This window comes from Diceros bicornis, chromosome 40 (assembly GCF_020826845.1).
Source record: "Diceros bicornis minor isolate mBicDic1 chromosome 40, mDicBic1.mat.cur, whole genome shotgun sequence".
In the NCBI taxonomy this organism is placed as follows: domain Eukaryota; kingdom Metazoa; phylum Chordata; class Mammalia; order Perissodactyla; family Rhinocerotidae; genus Diceros; species Diceros bicornis.
Window position 1 is genome coordinate 5443464 of NC_080779.1, and position 17831 is coordinate 5461294.

Below are 17831 nucleotides of genomic sequence, written 5' to 3' on the forward strand. Positions count from 1 at the left end.
CTTTCTTGTTTAGCTCCCTCGGTTTCAGCCTGAGACACAGATTTATTTTTCTGTTGTTTTAGAACATTATGAACTCGGACTTTGTAGCTCTCAAATTCAGAGGTTATAGCAGCTTGTTCTGCCTATAACATTTAAAAGAGAGAGAAAAATTTTTCTATTGTAACATGATCTTCCTGTTTTCTTTCAAAGATTAATATATAAAGATGAAAACCTGTTTTTGAAAATGAGTAAAATGGCTGACACTCTTTAGCCCTCTGTTTACCTTTCCCTAAAAAGTGTGCTTCTGTTGGCCTTACACTTTTCTAAAGCCTTTGAATGACATAATATTGTCTGATAAGAGATATGTTTCTACCATGTTTTCTTCCCTGGCAGATTAATTTACTACCCATAAATTTTATAATGGCACTATTTGCCTTTGGAACTTGAGAAATATTTTCACTTATGACATTCCCCTTTTTATAATTACAATAAAAATTAATTCAAAGAAATTAAGCTACTTGAACTTCAGTTTTCAAAAGAGTGGGACAAGTTAAATTCTAGGCCTTCCACTTTCCTGAAGTTGTCTGTAAACTTCCATGACCCTTCTGCCCAGATCACTTGGATAAGAGCTGCATGTCTAGCAAAACTACTGTACTTCATCTGTTGTCTATGTTAAAGATAAGAAAGGAGCCCCCACAGCTATTCTATTAGAATATCATTTTATAATCACTTAGCCCTCAGAAAGAACTACAACACTCTTCTAATAAAAAATTAAAAAAAAAGCTTCTTACACACAGAAATAGCAAAACAAGGCTGAAATGGAAACAACATGTACCCATGTCATTCCTTTTAGCAAAAAAAGGTGACAGGGTCGGGATGGGGCTGGGATTAGGGTCAGATGAGCTGAACCAGGTATTCATCTAGTAAGTGCTCTTAAAGAAGAGCAAACACTAAAAAGGGAGACCATAGCCCTTAAGTAAACTGCTTGCTAGTTGATAATAACATCTGTGACATGTGGCTTCTGCATGAAGAGCGCACCTTGGCAGCGTGGCACTGTTCCTGAAGGGCTGTCACTTTCTGCTGGTATGCACTCAGCGTGCGCTGATGCTGGTCCGCAGAAGTCTTCAGGTGCTCGTGAATTTTGTGTTTCTCAGATGTTATTTCAGACAGTTGAATCTGGGGGCAAAATCTTTCAGTTAAGCTCTAGTAAATCAGATCTTCACTGGTTAAGAAGACTTTCCTTAAACATAAACTTGAGTTTTGAAACACAGTATATATAAGGAACATAATGAAATAGTAAATTTTTTTATCTATTATTATTGAAAGAGCAGAGACAATGTGAATAGAACATTTCACAATAAATTTAGTCTTGCTTAAATCAAAACCAAAAAAATCAATCATGAAAAAATTCCAGACTACATGTTACCATTCAATGTTTAATCAAATACCTCAAGATATTACATATAATAGATATAAAAATATATAAATAAATAATGTAAATATACATATAAATACAACATAAATATACAAAACCGTTTTATAAACTGATTCCTGTGGCTGTACTCTCATTTAGAAAGTTCAGCTACAGATTTGGGGCCATGTTTATTTTATATTGCAAGATTCTTAGTGTAATATGGATTTTCAAATACATGAAAAAAAGTAGCTTAAACTAAATGGTCTACCCCAGTTATATGCCACACTTGGCTTATTGCTTCAACTGCCTCAAAATGTTGAGGAAGGATATTTAGGAGAAGAAAAAAAAAAAGTGTGTGTGTGTGTGTATATATAAGGTTATTTAGAAAAATCCCTAAATGGTACCTTATTTCCACATGGAAATTTATTTTTAAATCTTAGAAAGTAAAAACAATCTTACTTTATAGACTTCTACTTGCTGCTGGCTTGCCTCCAGCTCACCCTTTAAAGATGCCTGAAGTATTAAGTGATCAGTTTCCTACAGAATAAGAATCTTGGTTAAATTTAAAAAAGAAGTTATTCATAAATACACTGTGCATAAGTATTAATATGTAAAACTGAGAAATTAACATACTGCTTGCTTTGAATCTGCCAGTTCTTTTTTGGTTTTCACAAGCAACTGCTTCATTTTGGTGTTTTTTTCTTCATATTGTTGCACTGAAGACTGCAGTGAAGCTAGTATATAAGAAATAATTTCAGAAGAGATGAAACGATCTTTATGAATGAATTTAAATAAGTAAATGATGAGTCTTTTCTTTGTATTAACCTATCTTCAAAAGAAAACTGTCTTAGCTTTTTATTATGGAATATTTCAAACATACATGACAGTAGTGACAGTGATACACTGAACCCCACTGTACCCATCACTGGCTTTACCAATTACCAATACGTGGCCAATTTTATTTCACCCAGACCAGGAGTCAAGCCCACAGGCCAAATCTGACTGCTGCTTGTTTCTGTAAATGCTTCTATTAGAACACAGTCAGGCTCATTTTTTCACATATTGTTTATGGCTGCTTTAGTGTAACAACTGTGCTGACTAACGGCAGCACAGACTACATGGCTTGCAAAACCTAAAATATTTACCGTCTGGCCCTTTATAGAAAAAGTTTGCCAAACCCTGACCTATACCCTCATCTACTCCTTGTGCCCCTATTGCTTTTTATCTTTTTACAGGAAATCAACTCATCTGTATTTCAGTATATATCTCTAAAATAAAAGTACATACTTACTACCTATCTAAAAGATAAAGACTCTACTTTTAAGAAATACCTCAGGAGAGGAGTCAAGATGGCGGCGTAAGCAGACTCGGAACTCACCTCCTCCCGCGGACACAGCCAATTTACAACTACTCGTGGAAAAATTACCCCTGAGACAGAACTGAAAACTGGATGAGAGGAACTCCTGCAACAACGGACAATCCTAACTGAGGTGGAAGAGGCAGAGACTCCCTTCCGGAGAGGAAAAACGCCGCCTTCACAAGCCGCCAGCTTCACGGCGGCCGGGAGCAGCTCACAGGTCCGCAGCCTCCCTGGAGGAACGGGGCCCTGAGCCAGGGAGCACCCCCGCTGTGGGCATATTGTGGACCCAGCACAATCGAGACCAGCGGCATAATATCTGACTGTGTCTGCTACTAAACACTGGGGAGCACCCCCAGAAAACCCGGTTCACAAAGAAACTAAAACTGGCTCTTAAAGGGCCCGCGCACAAACTCACTCGTTTCAGGAAGCAACCTAAAATCACCAGAAAGAAAGGTGCACAGTGCTTTGGTGACAAGAGACTCACCTAATAGGCCCTGAGTGCATCTCGGTGAGGGGTGAGACCTCTCCAGGGACTGGGACATTGGCGGCGGCCATTGTTGTGGCCCGGTGTGGGTGTGCTGACACAGAAGCCAGTGGAGTTCTCCCTGAGGCCTGCTAGCCCAGGGTCTGCCCCACCCGCTAGAGCACCGATTTAATCCAGCTCAGCCAGGACAGGCAGCCCACCCTAGAGACGGGCACCACCCAACAACAAGCCCTCAGGCAACTTGTGGGCCTGCATAGATTGGTGACTGGATTCTCTGCAGCCTGGCAACTGAGCCGACTTGAGCAGGGCAGGGTGTGCACAAGGAGCGGGTGGAGAGTGTGGGGCGGTGGCAGAGTGTGTGGAGCTTCCGCCGTGGAGAGACTGGGTCCGCTTGGGGAGGTCGGGGCGCTCACACGGGGCAGGACTGTATTGACTGTGTGTGTGGACCTGTGGGCGGCAGGGCTTCTCAGCCGCAGAAGACTTGTACTTCTCAAAGACCCACATAGGAGGTTTGCTCCACCTTCCAAAACCTGAAACAATTGGGTGCTCCTGTGCCTGAGGCCAGCCCCACCCAGCTGCAATCCTCAGGGAGCTGACAAGAGACCTAATAGGCTAGAGGCTTACAGCAATTGTAAGGCCCTGAGCCTAACAAGCTGCCACGGTGGGGGCCTACTCACTTAAAAGAAATACTGCAACACAAATGTGGTATTAGAACTTGCAGCCAACTGTGCTGGGGATCCCCACACCTGATAAAGAGACTGAAGGGCCCACAACAACTACAAGCAGCTGAGCATTACAACAGGTGGCCAGGAGCATAACTCAGCCTCCCTAGGCGCCTACAGGGACAGCAAACAGGCCACAGCAGAAGGATACACGTAGCCCACACAGGGGTCACCCCTGGAACATTGAGAACTGAGGGAAGCACACTGGAAGCTTCCTAAGGCATCACTTACATAAGGTCACCTATCCAAGAGCAGGAGACGTAGCTGACCTACCTAATACATAGACACAAGCACAGGGAAAGAGGCAAAATGAAGAGGCAAAAGAATACATTCCAAGTAAGGGAACAGGACAAAACCCCAGAAAAGGAACTAAGTGAAACAGAAATGAGCAACCTACCTGACAGAGAGTTCAAACTAAGAGTGTTAAGGATGCTCACTGATCTGGGGAGAAGAATAGATGAACTCAGTGAGAATGTCAACAAAGAAATGGAAGATATAAAAAAGAACCAATCAGAAATGAAGAATACAATACTGGAAATGAAAAATTCATTAGAGGGACTCAAAAGCAGAGTAGAGGATACAGAAGAACGGATCTGTGAGCTGGACGAAAGACTAGAAGACATTACCCAAGGTGAACAGGTAAAAGAGAAAAGAATTAAAAAGAGTGAGAACAGTCTAAGGGACCTCTGGGACAACATCAAGCGCACTAACATCCGTGTTATAGGTGTCTCGGAAGGAGAAGAGCGAGACAAGGGGTCAGAGAATCTATTTCAAGAAATAATAGATGAAAACTTCCCTAACCTAGGGAGGAAGCAGACATCCAGGTACAGGAAGGACAGAGAGCCACAAACAAGATAAACCCAAAGAGGCCCACAGCAAGACACATCATAATCAAAATGTACAGAATTAAAGATAAAGAGAGAATCCTAAAAGCCGCAAGAGAATGTCAAGTTACGTACAAAGGAAACCCCATAAGGCTATCAGCTGACTTCTGTGCAGAAACCTTACAGGCTAGAAGAGAATGGCATGATATATTTAAAGTGCTAAAAGGAAAAAACTTACAGCCAAGAATACTCTACCCAGCAAGGTTATCATTCAAAATGGAAGGAGAGATCAAAATTTTCCCAGATAAGCAAAAATTAAAGGAGTTTGTCACCAAGAAACCAGTGCTACAAGAAACGTTAAAGGGACTGATTTAAGGGGAAAAGAAAAGACCACAAATAGGAAAAATTATCTATTTCCATGATTAGAATGTAATGGATACAAATGCACAACAAAGAGGTTAGATATGATATCAAAAACATGAGGGAGGAGGGGAGTTAAAGAGTACAGCTTTCAGACAGAGGTCAAACTAAAGTGACCATCAATTCTCTATAGAAGAAGAAAGGAGCAGAGAAGGACTACTAAAACACTGAGAAAAAAAAAAAAAGTTAAAAAATGGCAGTAAGTACATACTTATCAATAGCTACTTTAAACGTCAATGGACTAAATGCTCCAATTAAAAGGCATAGGGTGGCTGATTGGATAAAAAAACAAGACCCATATATATGCTGCATACAAGAGACACACTTCAGACCTAAAGACACTCACAAACTGAAAGTGAAGGGATGGAAAAAGATACTCCACGCAAATGGCAATGAAAAGAAAGCTGGAGTAGCAGTACTCATATCAGACAAAATAGACTTTAAAACAAAAACTGTAAAAAGAGACAAAGAAGGGCATTACATAATGATCAAGGGAACAATCCAACAAGAGGATATAACACTTGTAAATATCTACGCACCCAATGTAGGTGCACCTAAATATATAAAGCAATTATTAACAGACATAAAAACAGAAATAGACAGTAACACAATAATAGTAGGGGACTTTAACACTCCACTTACACCAACGGATAGATCATTCAAACAGAAGATCAATAAGGAAACATTGGCCTTAAACAACACACTACAACAGATGGACCTAGTAGATACATACAGAGCATTCCATCCAAAAACCAAAGAATACACGTTCTTTTCCAAGGCACATGGAACATTCTCCAGGATTGATCACATAGTAGGCCACAAAACAAGTCTCCATAAATTTAAGAAGATTGAAATAATACCAAGCATCTTTTCTGACCACAACGGTATGAAACTAGAAATCAACTCTAGGAAGAAAATCAGAAAAGCCACAAATACGTGGAGATTAAACAAAATGCTACTGAACAACGACTGGGTTAACGAAGAAATCAAAAAACACCTGGAGACAAATGAAAATGAAAATACGACATGCCAGAATTTATGGGATACAGCAAAAGCAGTTCTAAGAGGGAAGTTTATAGCGATACAGGCCTATCTCAACAAACAAGAAACATCTCAAATAAACAATCTAACAATGCACCTAAAGGAACTGGAAAAAGAAGAACAAACAAAGCCCAAAATCAGTAGAAGAAGGGAAATAATAAAAATCACAGCAGAAATAAATGAAATAGAGACCAAAAAAACAATAGAAAAAATTAATAAAACCAAGAGCTGGTTCTTTGAAAAGATCAACAAAATTGACAAACCTTTAGCTAGACTCACCAAGAAAAAAAGAGAGAAGGCACAAATAAGTAAAATCAGAAATGAAAGAGGAGAGGTTACAACAGACACCTCAGAAATACAAAAGATTATGAGAGAATACTATGAAAAGCTATATGCCACCCAATTCGACAATCTGGAAGAAATGGATAAATTCTTAGAATCATACAACCTTCCAAAACTGGATCAAGAAGAAGTAGAGAATTTGAATAGACCAATCACCAGTAAGGAGATCGAAACAGTAATCACAAACCTCCCCAAAAATAAAAGTCCAGGACCAGATGGCTTCCCTGGTGAATTCTACCAAACATTCAAAGAAGACTTAATACCTATCCTTCTCAAACTCTTCCAAAAAATTGAGGAGGGGGGGAAGCTCCCTAACTCATTCTACGAAGCTGACATTACCCTGATACCAAAACCAGACAAGGACAACACAAAAAAAGAAAATTACAGGCCAATATCACTGATGAACATCGATGCAAAAATCCTCAATAAAATACTAGCAAATCGCATACAACAATACGTTAAAAAGATTATACACCATGATCAAGTGGGATTTATTCCAGGGATGCAGGGATGGTTCAACATTCGCCAATCAATCAACGTAATACACCACTTTAATAAAATGAAGAATAAAAATCACATGATCATCTCAATAGATGCAGAGAAAGCATTTGACAAGATACAGCATCCATTTATGATAAAAACTCTGAATAAAATGGGGATAGAAGGAAACTACCTCAACATAATAACGGCCATATATGAGAAACCCACAGCTAATATCATCCTCAATGGTGAAAAACTGAAAGCCATCCCTCTAAGAACAGGAACCAGACAAGGATGCCCACTGTCACCACTCCTATTTAACATAGTACTGGAAGTCCTAGCCAGAGCATTCAGGCAAGAGAAAGAAATAAAAGGGATCCAAATTGGAAAGGAAGAAGTGAAACTGTCACTATTTGCAGATGACATGATTTTATATATAGAAAACCCCAAAGAATCCACCAGAAAACTTTTAGAAGTAATAAACGAATATGGTAAAGTTGCAGGATACAAAATCAACATACAAAAATCAGCTGCATTTCTGTACACTAACAACGAAGTAGCAGAAAGAGAAATTAAGAATACCATCCCATTTACAATTGCAACAAAAAGAATAAAATACCTAGGAATAAACTTAACCAAAGAGGTGAAAGATCTGCACACCGAAAATTACAAAACATTTCTGAAAGAAATTGAAGAAGACACAAAGAAATGGAAAGATATTCTGTGCTCTTGGATTGGAAGAATTAACATAGTTAAGATGTCCATACTTCCTAAAGCAATCTATAGATTCAATGCAATCCCTATCAAAGTTCCAACAACATTTTTCACAGAAATAGAACAAAGAATCCTAAAATTTATATGGAACAACAAAAGACCCTGAATAGCTAAAGGAATCCTGAGAAAAAAGAACAAAGCTGGCGGTATCACACTCCCTGATTTCAAACTATACTACAAAGCTGTAGTAACCAAAACAGCATGGTACTGGCACAAAAACAGACACACAGATCAATGGAATAGAATCGAAAGCCCAGAAATAAACCCACACATCTATGGACAGCTAATCTTTGACAAAGGAGCCAAGAACATACAATGGGGAAAAGAAAGTCTCTTCAACAAATGGTGTTGGGAAAACTGGATAGCCATATGCAAAAAAATGAAAGTAGACCCTTACCTTACACCATACACAAAAATTAACTCCAAATGGATTAAAGACTTGAATGTAAGACCTGAAACTGTGAAACTTCTAGAAGAAAACATAGGCAGTACGCTCTTCGACATCAGTCTTAGCAACATCTTCTCAAACACCACGTCTGACCGGACAAGAGAAACAATAGAAAAAATAAACAAATGGGACTACATCAAACTAAAAAACTTCTGCACAGCAAAGGAAACCATCAACAAAACGAAAAGACAACCTAACAATTGGGAGAAGATATTTGCAAACCATACTTCTGATAAGGGCTTAATCTCCAAAATATATAAAGAACTCATGCATCTTACCAACACAAAAACTACCAACCCCATTAAAAAATGGGCAAAGGACCTGAACAGACATTTCTCCAAAGAAGATATACAGATGGCCAACAGACACATGAAAAGATGTTCAAAATCATTAACTATCAGGGAAATGCAAATCAAAACTACAATGAGATATCACCTCACGCCCGTCAGAATGGCTATAATTAACAAGACAGGAAACAACATGTGTTGGAGAGGATGTGGAGAGAAGGGAACTCTGATACACTGCTGGTGGGAGTGCAAACTGGTGCAGCCACTATGGAAAACAGTACGGAGATTCCTCAAAAAATCAAGGATAGAACTACCATATGATCCAGCCATCCCACTGCTGGGTATTTATCTAAAGAACTTGAAAACACCAATTTGTAAAGGTACATGCACCCATGTGTTCACTTCAGCGTTATTCACAATAGCCAAGACTTGGAAGCAACCTAAGTGCCCATCAAGGGACGAATGGATAAAGAAGATGTGGTATATATACACAATGGAATACTACTCAGCCTTAAGAAACGATGAAATCCAGCCATTTGTGACATCATGGATGGACATTGAGGGTATAATGCAAAGTGAAATAAGTCAGAGGGAGAAGGTCAAATACCGCATGATTTCCTTCATTAAGTAGTAGATAATAACAACAATAAACAAACACATAGGGACAGAGATTGGATTGGTGGTTACCAGAGGGGAAGGGGGGAGGGAGGAGGGTGAAAGGGATAATTCGGTACATGTGTGTGGTGATGGGTTGTAATTAGTATTTTGGTGGTGAACTTGATGTAATCTATGCAGAAATAGAAGTACAATGATGTACACCTGAAATTTTTACAATTATAAAGCAATGTTACTGCAATAAACAAAAAATTAAAAAAAAAAAAAATACCTCAAAAGAAGTGCTGTGTATTGCCAATTATATCACATCAGAGGCACATACCTGGTTGTCTATTTTTGTGATACTAATGGTTTTGTAGGACAAGACTGTCAGTGCAAGAGTTCACTAAGGAACAAAGTGAAACATGATGAAAAAAACAACTTATGCTAACAGAGGTCAAGAAGAAACAAATACCAAATAGGAATAAGTAGATTCATTGTCTGGATCACAGGTACCCAACTATAACCAGCAGGCCAAATTTGGCCACAGCCTGTTGTGAAACAAAGAATATATGATAGAGACCACGTGGTCTGTGAAGCCATGATTTATTATGAGGTCCTTTACAGAAAAAGTGTACTTGACATCTGGTCTAGACCAGTTATATGGGTGCTAAGTAACTGTGCTGCTAAAAGATCTTATAAGCAATGATTAACTTTATTAAGTTAAATCCACATATTCAGACTGTATTACTTGGTAAATATAAATAGGTATACTGTAAGACTATATCTTAACTATGCCTTTTTATGATAAATCTAATTCAGTTATTTCCCAGCAACTATTTACCCAGTTCTAAAAAGCATTTTATAAAGCACAAATTACATACAAAGCCTTTGTTAAGTGCTCCAGGAACTATGATAAGCAAGATATACTAAGTTCCTGAACTCAAAGAATATAGAATGAAATTAGGGGATAACATTTCAAATGACAACGTAAAGCAAAATATAAATGTTAAAAACGAAATACAAAAGGCTATGGGGATCCACATGGGCTAAAGGTTATATACATTTTGCATGGGACAAGGAAGATTTCATAGAATGGGAAACATTTAAAATTAGGAAGGATTCCAAAAGGTGAGCATGGAGGTGAGAGGGCCAGGGCATGAAAGAAAGAACAGCAGATGAAATACGCAGTTATGGAAAAGCACAAACCATCTCTCAGGAAAAATGAATAGTCCTCTTTCCCCGTGGGAGAGCAGAGAATTAAGGTGAAAAGCTAGACTGGAGCCAGATGTTGGAGGGTTGAGATCAAGATGATGTGTGTTCCTAATTCATTAGGCAGAGTGAGCCAACCAATTTTTTTTGCCTGGAACATTGTCCTGTGCTTCCTTACCTTCTTCCTCCTCTACCATAACTCTTTAGTCCAGCCTGCCAAGGTCTTTGCTGCCACGAGGCTGGTGGCTTTTCCCAGATTCTACACCATTCTAATTAATTTGATGGACCAGGCAGATCAATCTTTCCCACTGTCTTCAGAGAGGGCCCAAACACACTGTGGTATTCAGGTACTTCACGAACTGGATCAAGAATAGCTTCCTAATTATACCTCACTTCTCCCTAACAGGTCAAGCCTTTCATTCCACCTAGATTTCCAAAATTATGTTTTTTTTGTTTAATACTTATGTTTCTTTTTCATACTGTGGCTGCAGAAAGGAATACTCTTTCCCAATCCACTTTTTCTCTCAAAACCTTACCTTCAACGCTCAACTTGAGCTCCAACTTTTAACTGTTTCAGTCTACAGAATCTCTCTCCCCTCTGAACTCTCAGCATTCACTGCCTGTATCACTCATTTCTGTACTTATTTATCAGTGAGAAGTGGGTGGCCTTCTTGAATAAGCACCTCTTTTTAGTTTTCCCAAGGTATCAAGCCTCTCAGCTAGCTATCAAAAATATATAGATTCACTAATTCATAAAACCAAATGTCTGCATTGCAGGAATGTCACTTAGAGCTCTGCTATTCACCTTGAACATACCAAGAACATAAGTTGGAATACATGGTAAATGCATAGTGAATTGTCTGGAACCTACACAATCCATTCAATTATCTGAATATTCTACATTTTATCCCTGAATTCAGGTAGATCATCACAACTCTGTACACTTGGACTTTATTGCTTTGTTCATTCATGGAATTGCCTTTATTGAGCTGTGATTTGACCACCAGGTGAATGAAGTATGCATTATGGAACTGTCATGCAAGATTTGTTATTTTATTTATTGTGGAGATGCTGCTGAGAATACAAGTCCAAATTATCAGTGGGTCCTGTTAAAATTAAATACAAAGTAGAGACTGGAATTGAAAACTCCCTGAGCAGACAAAACTACTTAAACCACAATAAGTGAAACTTAATTTAGCTTATTCTGCAAAACAAGGAAATTTGCTAACTTGGGCCGCTTCTTGTACAAATGCCTCTGACAATCATAAAAGAAACTAAGTCATCTTCCTAAAAACGGTATAAGATGATCACTTTTAACCAACTGCCTGTCATCTGGAAAGCTCCACTGTAATGCGCTGTCATTGTAAAGGTAAATCATGTCCTCATTTCACTTGATCGGCCATCCTGTAACGTCAGGCGCCTGAGCTATCAGTCTTTGAATCTGAAAGCTTCCAGTTTGTAAACTGTTCTCATATGCACAATAAACTTACTAAACACTATTTATTGATTTGGTGGTTTTAATTTTGCTATTTCTGGATGTCTGACATTCCTAAGATAACATTAACTTCAAAATCACACATGAGACTTCTGAAAACACAGATTTCAAGGCCCCACCCTTTAAGATTCTGATTCTTTACCTCTGTGCCTGGGCTTTCCAAAAAGCTCTCTAGATGGGACCACTGTTCCATATGACACAGTGTTCCCTTTATAAAAATGCCTGAAAAACTGTTCTCTCACACATCTTAGTAGCAGGAAAAGCTGTGTCTTTCACAAGCATCACATTTATCTAATATTGTGGATACTATAAAGCTTGTAACTGATAATGTTTCTGTCTTTGCTCTGGCTTCTGGGAAGCTCAAAGCCAAATTTATGGGAGACCACAGTGATAGCAAAAGTACACAGAACATACACTTTATGTCTTGATCTTATATTTAACTTCACTGTGTAGTCCTATACCTCAATATTTCCTTTTATTCCATTTCCTCATCATTTATATATCTAAAATCCTGTGCAGAAATATCTTTGTAGCCATCTCAAATTATTTTACGGAACTCTGCTTCTGGTCATGAGGCAGTAATGAGATCTAGACTTACCTTCCTGTTGTGAACAACTAGAAAACTGAATAAATATATGAAAAAACTATTTTATGACATTGGACAATAATCAGTATAGAACTGTGATCCCTGAGAGTAGGTAAACAAACACGGTGAGCCCTATTACAGTCCCAGCTTTCTGCCTGGAGGCAATTTCTAGGCTGTGGTGCAGCAGGGAAATTGATAGAACACTCTATCCAACAGCTACTACAGTCTAACACGTTGTTTTCAAGTGCATAAGGAACATTCACCAAAAGAAATCATATTCTGGTCCATGAACCAAAACTCAATAAATTTAAAAGGACTGAAATCATACAGAGTATGTTCTCTAACTACAAAGGAATTAAATTAGAAATCATTAACAGAAAGATACCAAAAAATTTCCTTAAATATTTAGGAACTAAATAATATACTTCTAAACAACCCATGGATCAAAAAAGAAATCCAAAGGAAATTAAAAAATATTTTGGACTGAAATAAAATAAAAATACAACATATCAATTTGTGAGATAATAACTGAAGAAGTGCCTAAAGGGATATTATTAGCTTTAGATGCTTACATTAGAAATTATTTTATGGATAAAATGGAATATATTCACCTTAAAAAGAAAGATTTTACTGCTGTTTAACTTACTGCACTCTGCCGACAATCAGGAAATCATGGACAAAGACCGTTTTTCATCTTTGCCTTATTTGTGCAGCAGCTACTGAAGAAATGTTTAAGTGGATGAACGCTTTATACACTAACATGGACTGTAAACATCTGAACAAATGCTTCTACACAATCATTTTGGTCCTTATTAATGTTTAGCACTGTGTGAAAGACTTGGGTGGCAGTCTGGACTGGTGAAATGAACAACTAATGTTGCTTCCCTGTATTCTGTTATGATAAAATTATTGTAAGTTAAAGAGAATTTTGTTTTACTCACTCATTTCTTCTTGCAGGGTTTCTTGTTTCTGCTTTTGAATTTTTATTTCTTGCTCCAAATCTTCTATCTTGCTGTTTTTATTCGTTAACTTTTGATTTAGTTCTTTCAGCAAACGTTCATAATCAGCTATTTCCATATTCATCAATGTGGTTTGTTGGGCATCCTGCACATATTAAAAATACTACATAAGTTAATCTCATTTGTAAAACTGCAAAAATTATGCCACAGGGAAAAACAGGTTCTATTATGCTTTTCTGTGATATAGAAAGTTTTGCATATGCAAAGTTTGCATAGAGGAAACTAGAAGTTGTTTGTAATTTCATAAAATAAAATATTTTCTAATAGTTCAATCCAACTTTCTCAGTTTCTTTGTATTTCATTATTATTTTCATTAACCACAATTGGTAGTTCTACTCTTGTGGGCTCTTATTTATAAAATATTAATATTTTACACAGCTCTTACAGTATCTTTCTTTTTCGCCTCATCTTTGAAAAAGTAGAGAAAAATCAGCCAAAGTTCTAAGTATAAAACAAATTTCAACTTTTGACATTAAATTTTCATGTGTCATACAATAATCATGTACAAAAAATGAAATATCAAACCAAAATCCAGTAATTCATGATCCTAGATTCTTCTGGAGAGACAGGCACTCAGAGAAATAGGTTAAATTTTCAGTTTTCTGAAGCAAACAATTTGTAAATGATTCTTTTAGTACCACAAATAACTTTGTTTTTGAAACATTTCTTTTCAACATTTATAGAATAGTTTAACAACGTGAATATTGACATTAGTTTTGAGTCTGCTGTTTATTTTACCTTTCTAACCAGCTCTAATTCATGCATGGTTTTCTGAAGCTGTTTCTTTTCCTTTTTAAGTTGTAGCTGAAGTTCTTCAAGTTCATTTACAGAACTGGCATGCTCCTAAAATTAAAAATAAAAACACCGCCACCCCCCACATGAACCAACATTAAAAATGGTATTTGTAAGGGGTTATTAAAATAAATCTGACATACTAAAATACAAAAAGTTTGGAAGTCTTTCAGAAATATTTAAAAAATATATACCCCAAAATCATAGCTTGGATTCTCAAATGCATGGTTAGAATACATTAAGGAATTAATGAACTCTGCTGTATTCACAAATGCTATTCATTAGTCTTTTCTTCATTTAAATAACACTTGCATAAAAATATCACTATATAACATGAATTAATCCCACAGGACTGTTCTTACCTTTATCTTCTGCTCTTTCTGAAGTTTTTCTGCTTCCAACTCCTTGTCTGCCATCGCTTTGGCTTTCTGGACTTCTAAAATCTGTACTTCTAACAACTTGGCATTAGACTGTAGTGTATTAATACGAGCCAGGAGATCTTCGTTATCAGAATTTAATTTTTCACACTAGAATGACAAATGATTCATTACTGTATACATACATAAAATATAACAGGAGAGGAAGAATAAAACGGTACATTAATGAGAATATTGGCATAGTATGAAAAATAAAGATTTCAAAATCAATTCCAGAGAACGACAAGGAAAAATCAAGAATAAGTTTAAATTGTTGTTGATATTATTTTGGCAAACATTACAAGAGACCAGGAGCACTGGCGGGGGAAAAGGCAAAAATGAGAACACAAACAAAAAAACCCCAGGAGAACTGAGATTAGAGCAATAAGTAAGACAGGATGGTTGCTAGTTGTTCTGTCATATTCTTCTCCCAACAGTAGGAAAAAGAAAATGAAATTAAGTTTCTATGTATTAATTTTATTTTTTTATGCAAAAAATACTGAAACTGAAATATTACAATTTTCATGTCTGCATTTACTCAATTTAAAGTTACCTGAGAAGTAGAGTTCCTTAATTGTCTTGTAAGGTCTTCTATACGATGCTCAAAATTATTAGCACGTTCTTTTTCCACATCCAGCTGCTCTGACTGCTTATCATATTCTAATAAAAGATTCTTAAATAAAAGACAAAAGGATTTGACATTAGAATATTATTATACAGTCAGACTGTATCATCAAGTCATCTTCATATAAGATTTATGAGTCCATTGTGGAAGATTAAAACATTTACCTAGCTTCAACATTTGAAAGAATACCTAACTGGCATTATATATAAATTAGCATATTTCAGATGACTTTTAGTATGGAGAATCATTTAAAGGGGAAGAGGATTTTAAATGTATACAGTATACTATCTCCAAGTTAAATATTCCAGTCATCAACAAACACAAACTTCTGAAACGTAAACAAAATTTGAGGGAAGAGAAAAAGTTTAACCTGGGCACCTATTAACTCCACTTAAAGAATTCTGATGAGTGAAATGTTTCAGGCCTGGCCTAATATAAGGTAGAGGTGCTAATGGAAGAACATGGGAAGACATTATATAAATACAGTCTCTCATACTTGGCAGCAAAACGTTCAATATTTTCTGAAGACTAAAATCAACTAAATTTTTTTCTTTGATATTCCTAGTTGGCCTCCACCCAAGGACAGAATGCCCAGACTGACCTTTTTGCTACATACCAGCCAATGAGTTTATCTCCAAAAATGTATAAATGAGATTCACTGTTTCCAGACTGCCTGTAGTTTCTACTCCCCTCCCCTTATAAATCCTGTTTTTGCCTTTATTCCTGGACAACTGCTGACTGTTCTCCTTCACATAAATGAATTTGTGTGCAAAATCACTGTTTCTGAGCTTTTTTGAAAGTTTATTTTGGGAAGCCTGAAAAATGGCCTTCATCCAGACCTGGACCTCTTGAGTCCTTGGCTCACCTTCCCAGGCTCCTCTGGTGGTCTCATGTGTGGCAATTATGTTCTCTTTCTTGCTTGGCTCCTGCTGCCAAATCTGATTCTTGGTGAAATCTAATTTTGTTTCTAATTCTGATTTACACTTGATCAATTAATGTTCTCGCTGGTGGCTGAGTGTTAGAATCTGAGTTTCGATTTTATGGTCTGCCCATTGAGTGCCTGGCAGAAAGCAGGAACTGGGAATCTAGAATCTGGCTTATGTATTTGTTTGCCCGTGTTTATTTGTTTGAGGATTCTGTTACTTCCTGGTGTACACGAATATGGGGTTGAGAAATCATTTGTCTTCTTTTCAATAGAGAGAAGATTCCATACTTGTTTTGTATTTGTGTGGACTCCTCTAACTCTAAAGATGAGAGATCTTAATCCCGTTCGACTCTATTTAGTCTTTTTTGTTCTTACTCATTATGGTTCTAACAGTTGTCAATAGCTGCAAAGATTGACTTGCTATCCCAAGGCTGCCTCCAGTAAATCATGGCTCCCTACAGAATATTTTCACTATAATCACATAGTATTCCTAAGGGGAGCCCTGGAAGAAAACACGAGTGCCATACATACAATGGTCTAATTTCTCTGATGTTTATGCTGATGCTTCTGAGCAAATGAGTAATTACAAATTATCGTCCCTTCACAACTGCTGCACGCTCAGATCTTTAAAAAAACTGATAAAAATTATTATTATAAGTGACATGAACACTGAAAAAAAACTGTCTAGCCAAATTCACAAGTAACCTACAAAATTACTCGTCTTCTTAATAGTGATGATCCCTGAAGAACATAATGGAGCTTAGCTATATATCTGTTTCTATAAAAAGTGATCACCATTCTTCTTTTTTTTACTGCTTTTTTTTTTTGGGTGAGGAAGGTTGGCCCTGAGCTAACATCTGCTGCCAATCTTCCTATCTGCTTCAGGAAGATTGTCTCTGAGCTACCATCTGTGTAAATCCTCTATTTTCTATGTGGGACACTACCACAGCATGGTTTGATGAGTGGTGTATAGGTCTGTGCCCGGGATCCGAACCTGCAAACCCTGGGCTGCCAAAGTGGAGCACATCAACTTTACTCTGGCACCGGGCCAGTCCCAAGACCACCACTGTTAAACATATCAGCACCTCTGATTTTATCTTCAATCCTGTTGCTTCAACACAAATGGAATCTCCAGCTTACTCAAAGATTGAGAAAATTTTCTAACTATAAAATCTATTTGAAAAAATGTTTTAATGGACTTTATTTTTCAGAGCAGTTTTAGGTTCACATCAGAAACAAGGGGAACGTACAGACATTTCCCATTAACCCTGCCCACCCCCACACATGAATAGCCTCTACTATCAACATCCCCCACCACAGTGGTACAGTTGTTACAACTGATGAACCTACACTGACACAACATTATCACGCCAAGTCCACAGTTCATATTACGATTCACTCCTGATGGAAATTTTGTGGGTCTGGACAAATTTATAATGACATGTATCACCATTACAGAGTCTCATACAGAGTAGTTTCACTGCCCTAAAAATCCTCTGTGCTCTGCCTCCTCATCCTTTCCTCCCCACACCCCCTGGAAACCACTGATCTTTTTACTGTCTCCATAGTTGTGCCTTTTCCAGAGAGTCATA

General features: G+C 37.4%; 1 protein-coding gene across 2 annotated transcripts in view; it reads right to left on the minus strand.

Annotated features, from left to right (window-relative positions):
• Positions 1-17831, minus strand: part of GCC2 (GRIP and coiled-coil domain containing 2) — a 58311-nt gene that overhangs the window by 21491 nt on the left and 18989 nt on the right. For both annotated transcript variants that reach the window (XM_058534338.1, XM_058534339.1), the window contains 8 exons: positions 15243-15362; positions 14636-14800; positions 14220-14324; positions 13404-13566; positions 2027-2127; positions 1853-1930; positions 1018-1155; positions 1-122 (listed from right to left, as the gene is read on the minus strand). In XM_058534338.1, coding sequence (XP_058390321.1) covers positions 1-122; positions 1018-1155; positions 1853-1930; positions 2027-2127; positions 13404-13566; positions 14220-14324; positions 14636-14800; positions 15243-15362 — 992 coding nt within the window. The remainder of the gene's footprint in view (positions 123-1017; positions 1156-1852; positions 1931-2026; positions 2128-13403; positions 13567-14219; positions 14325-14635; positions 14801-15242; positions 15363-17831) is intronic.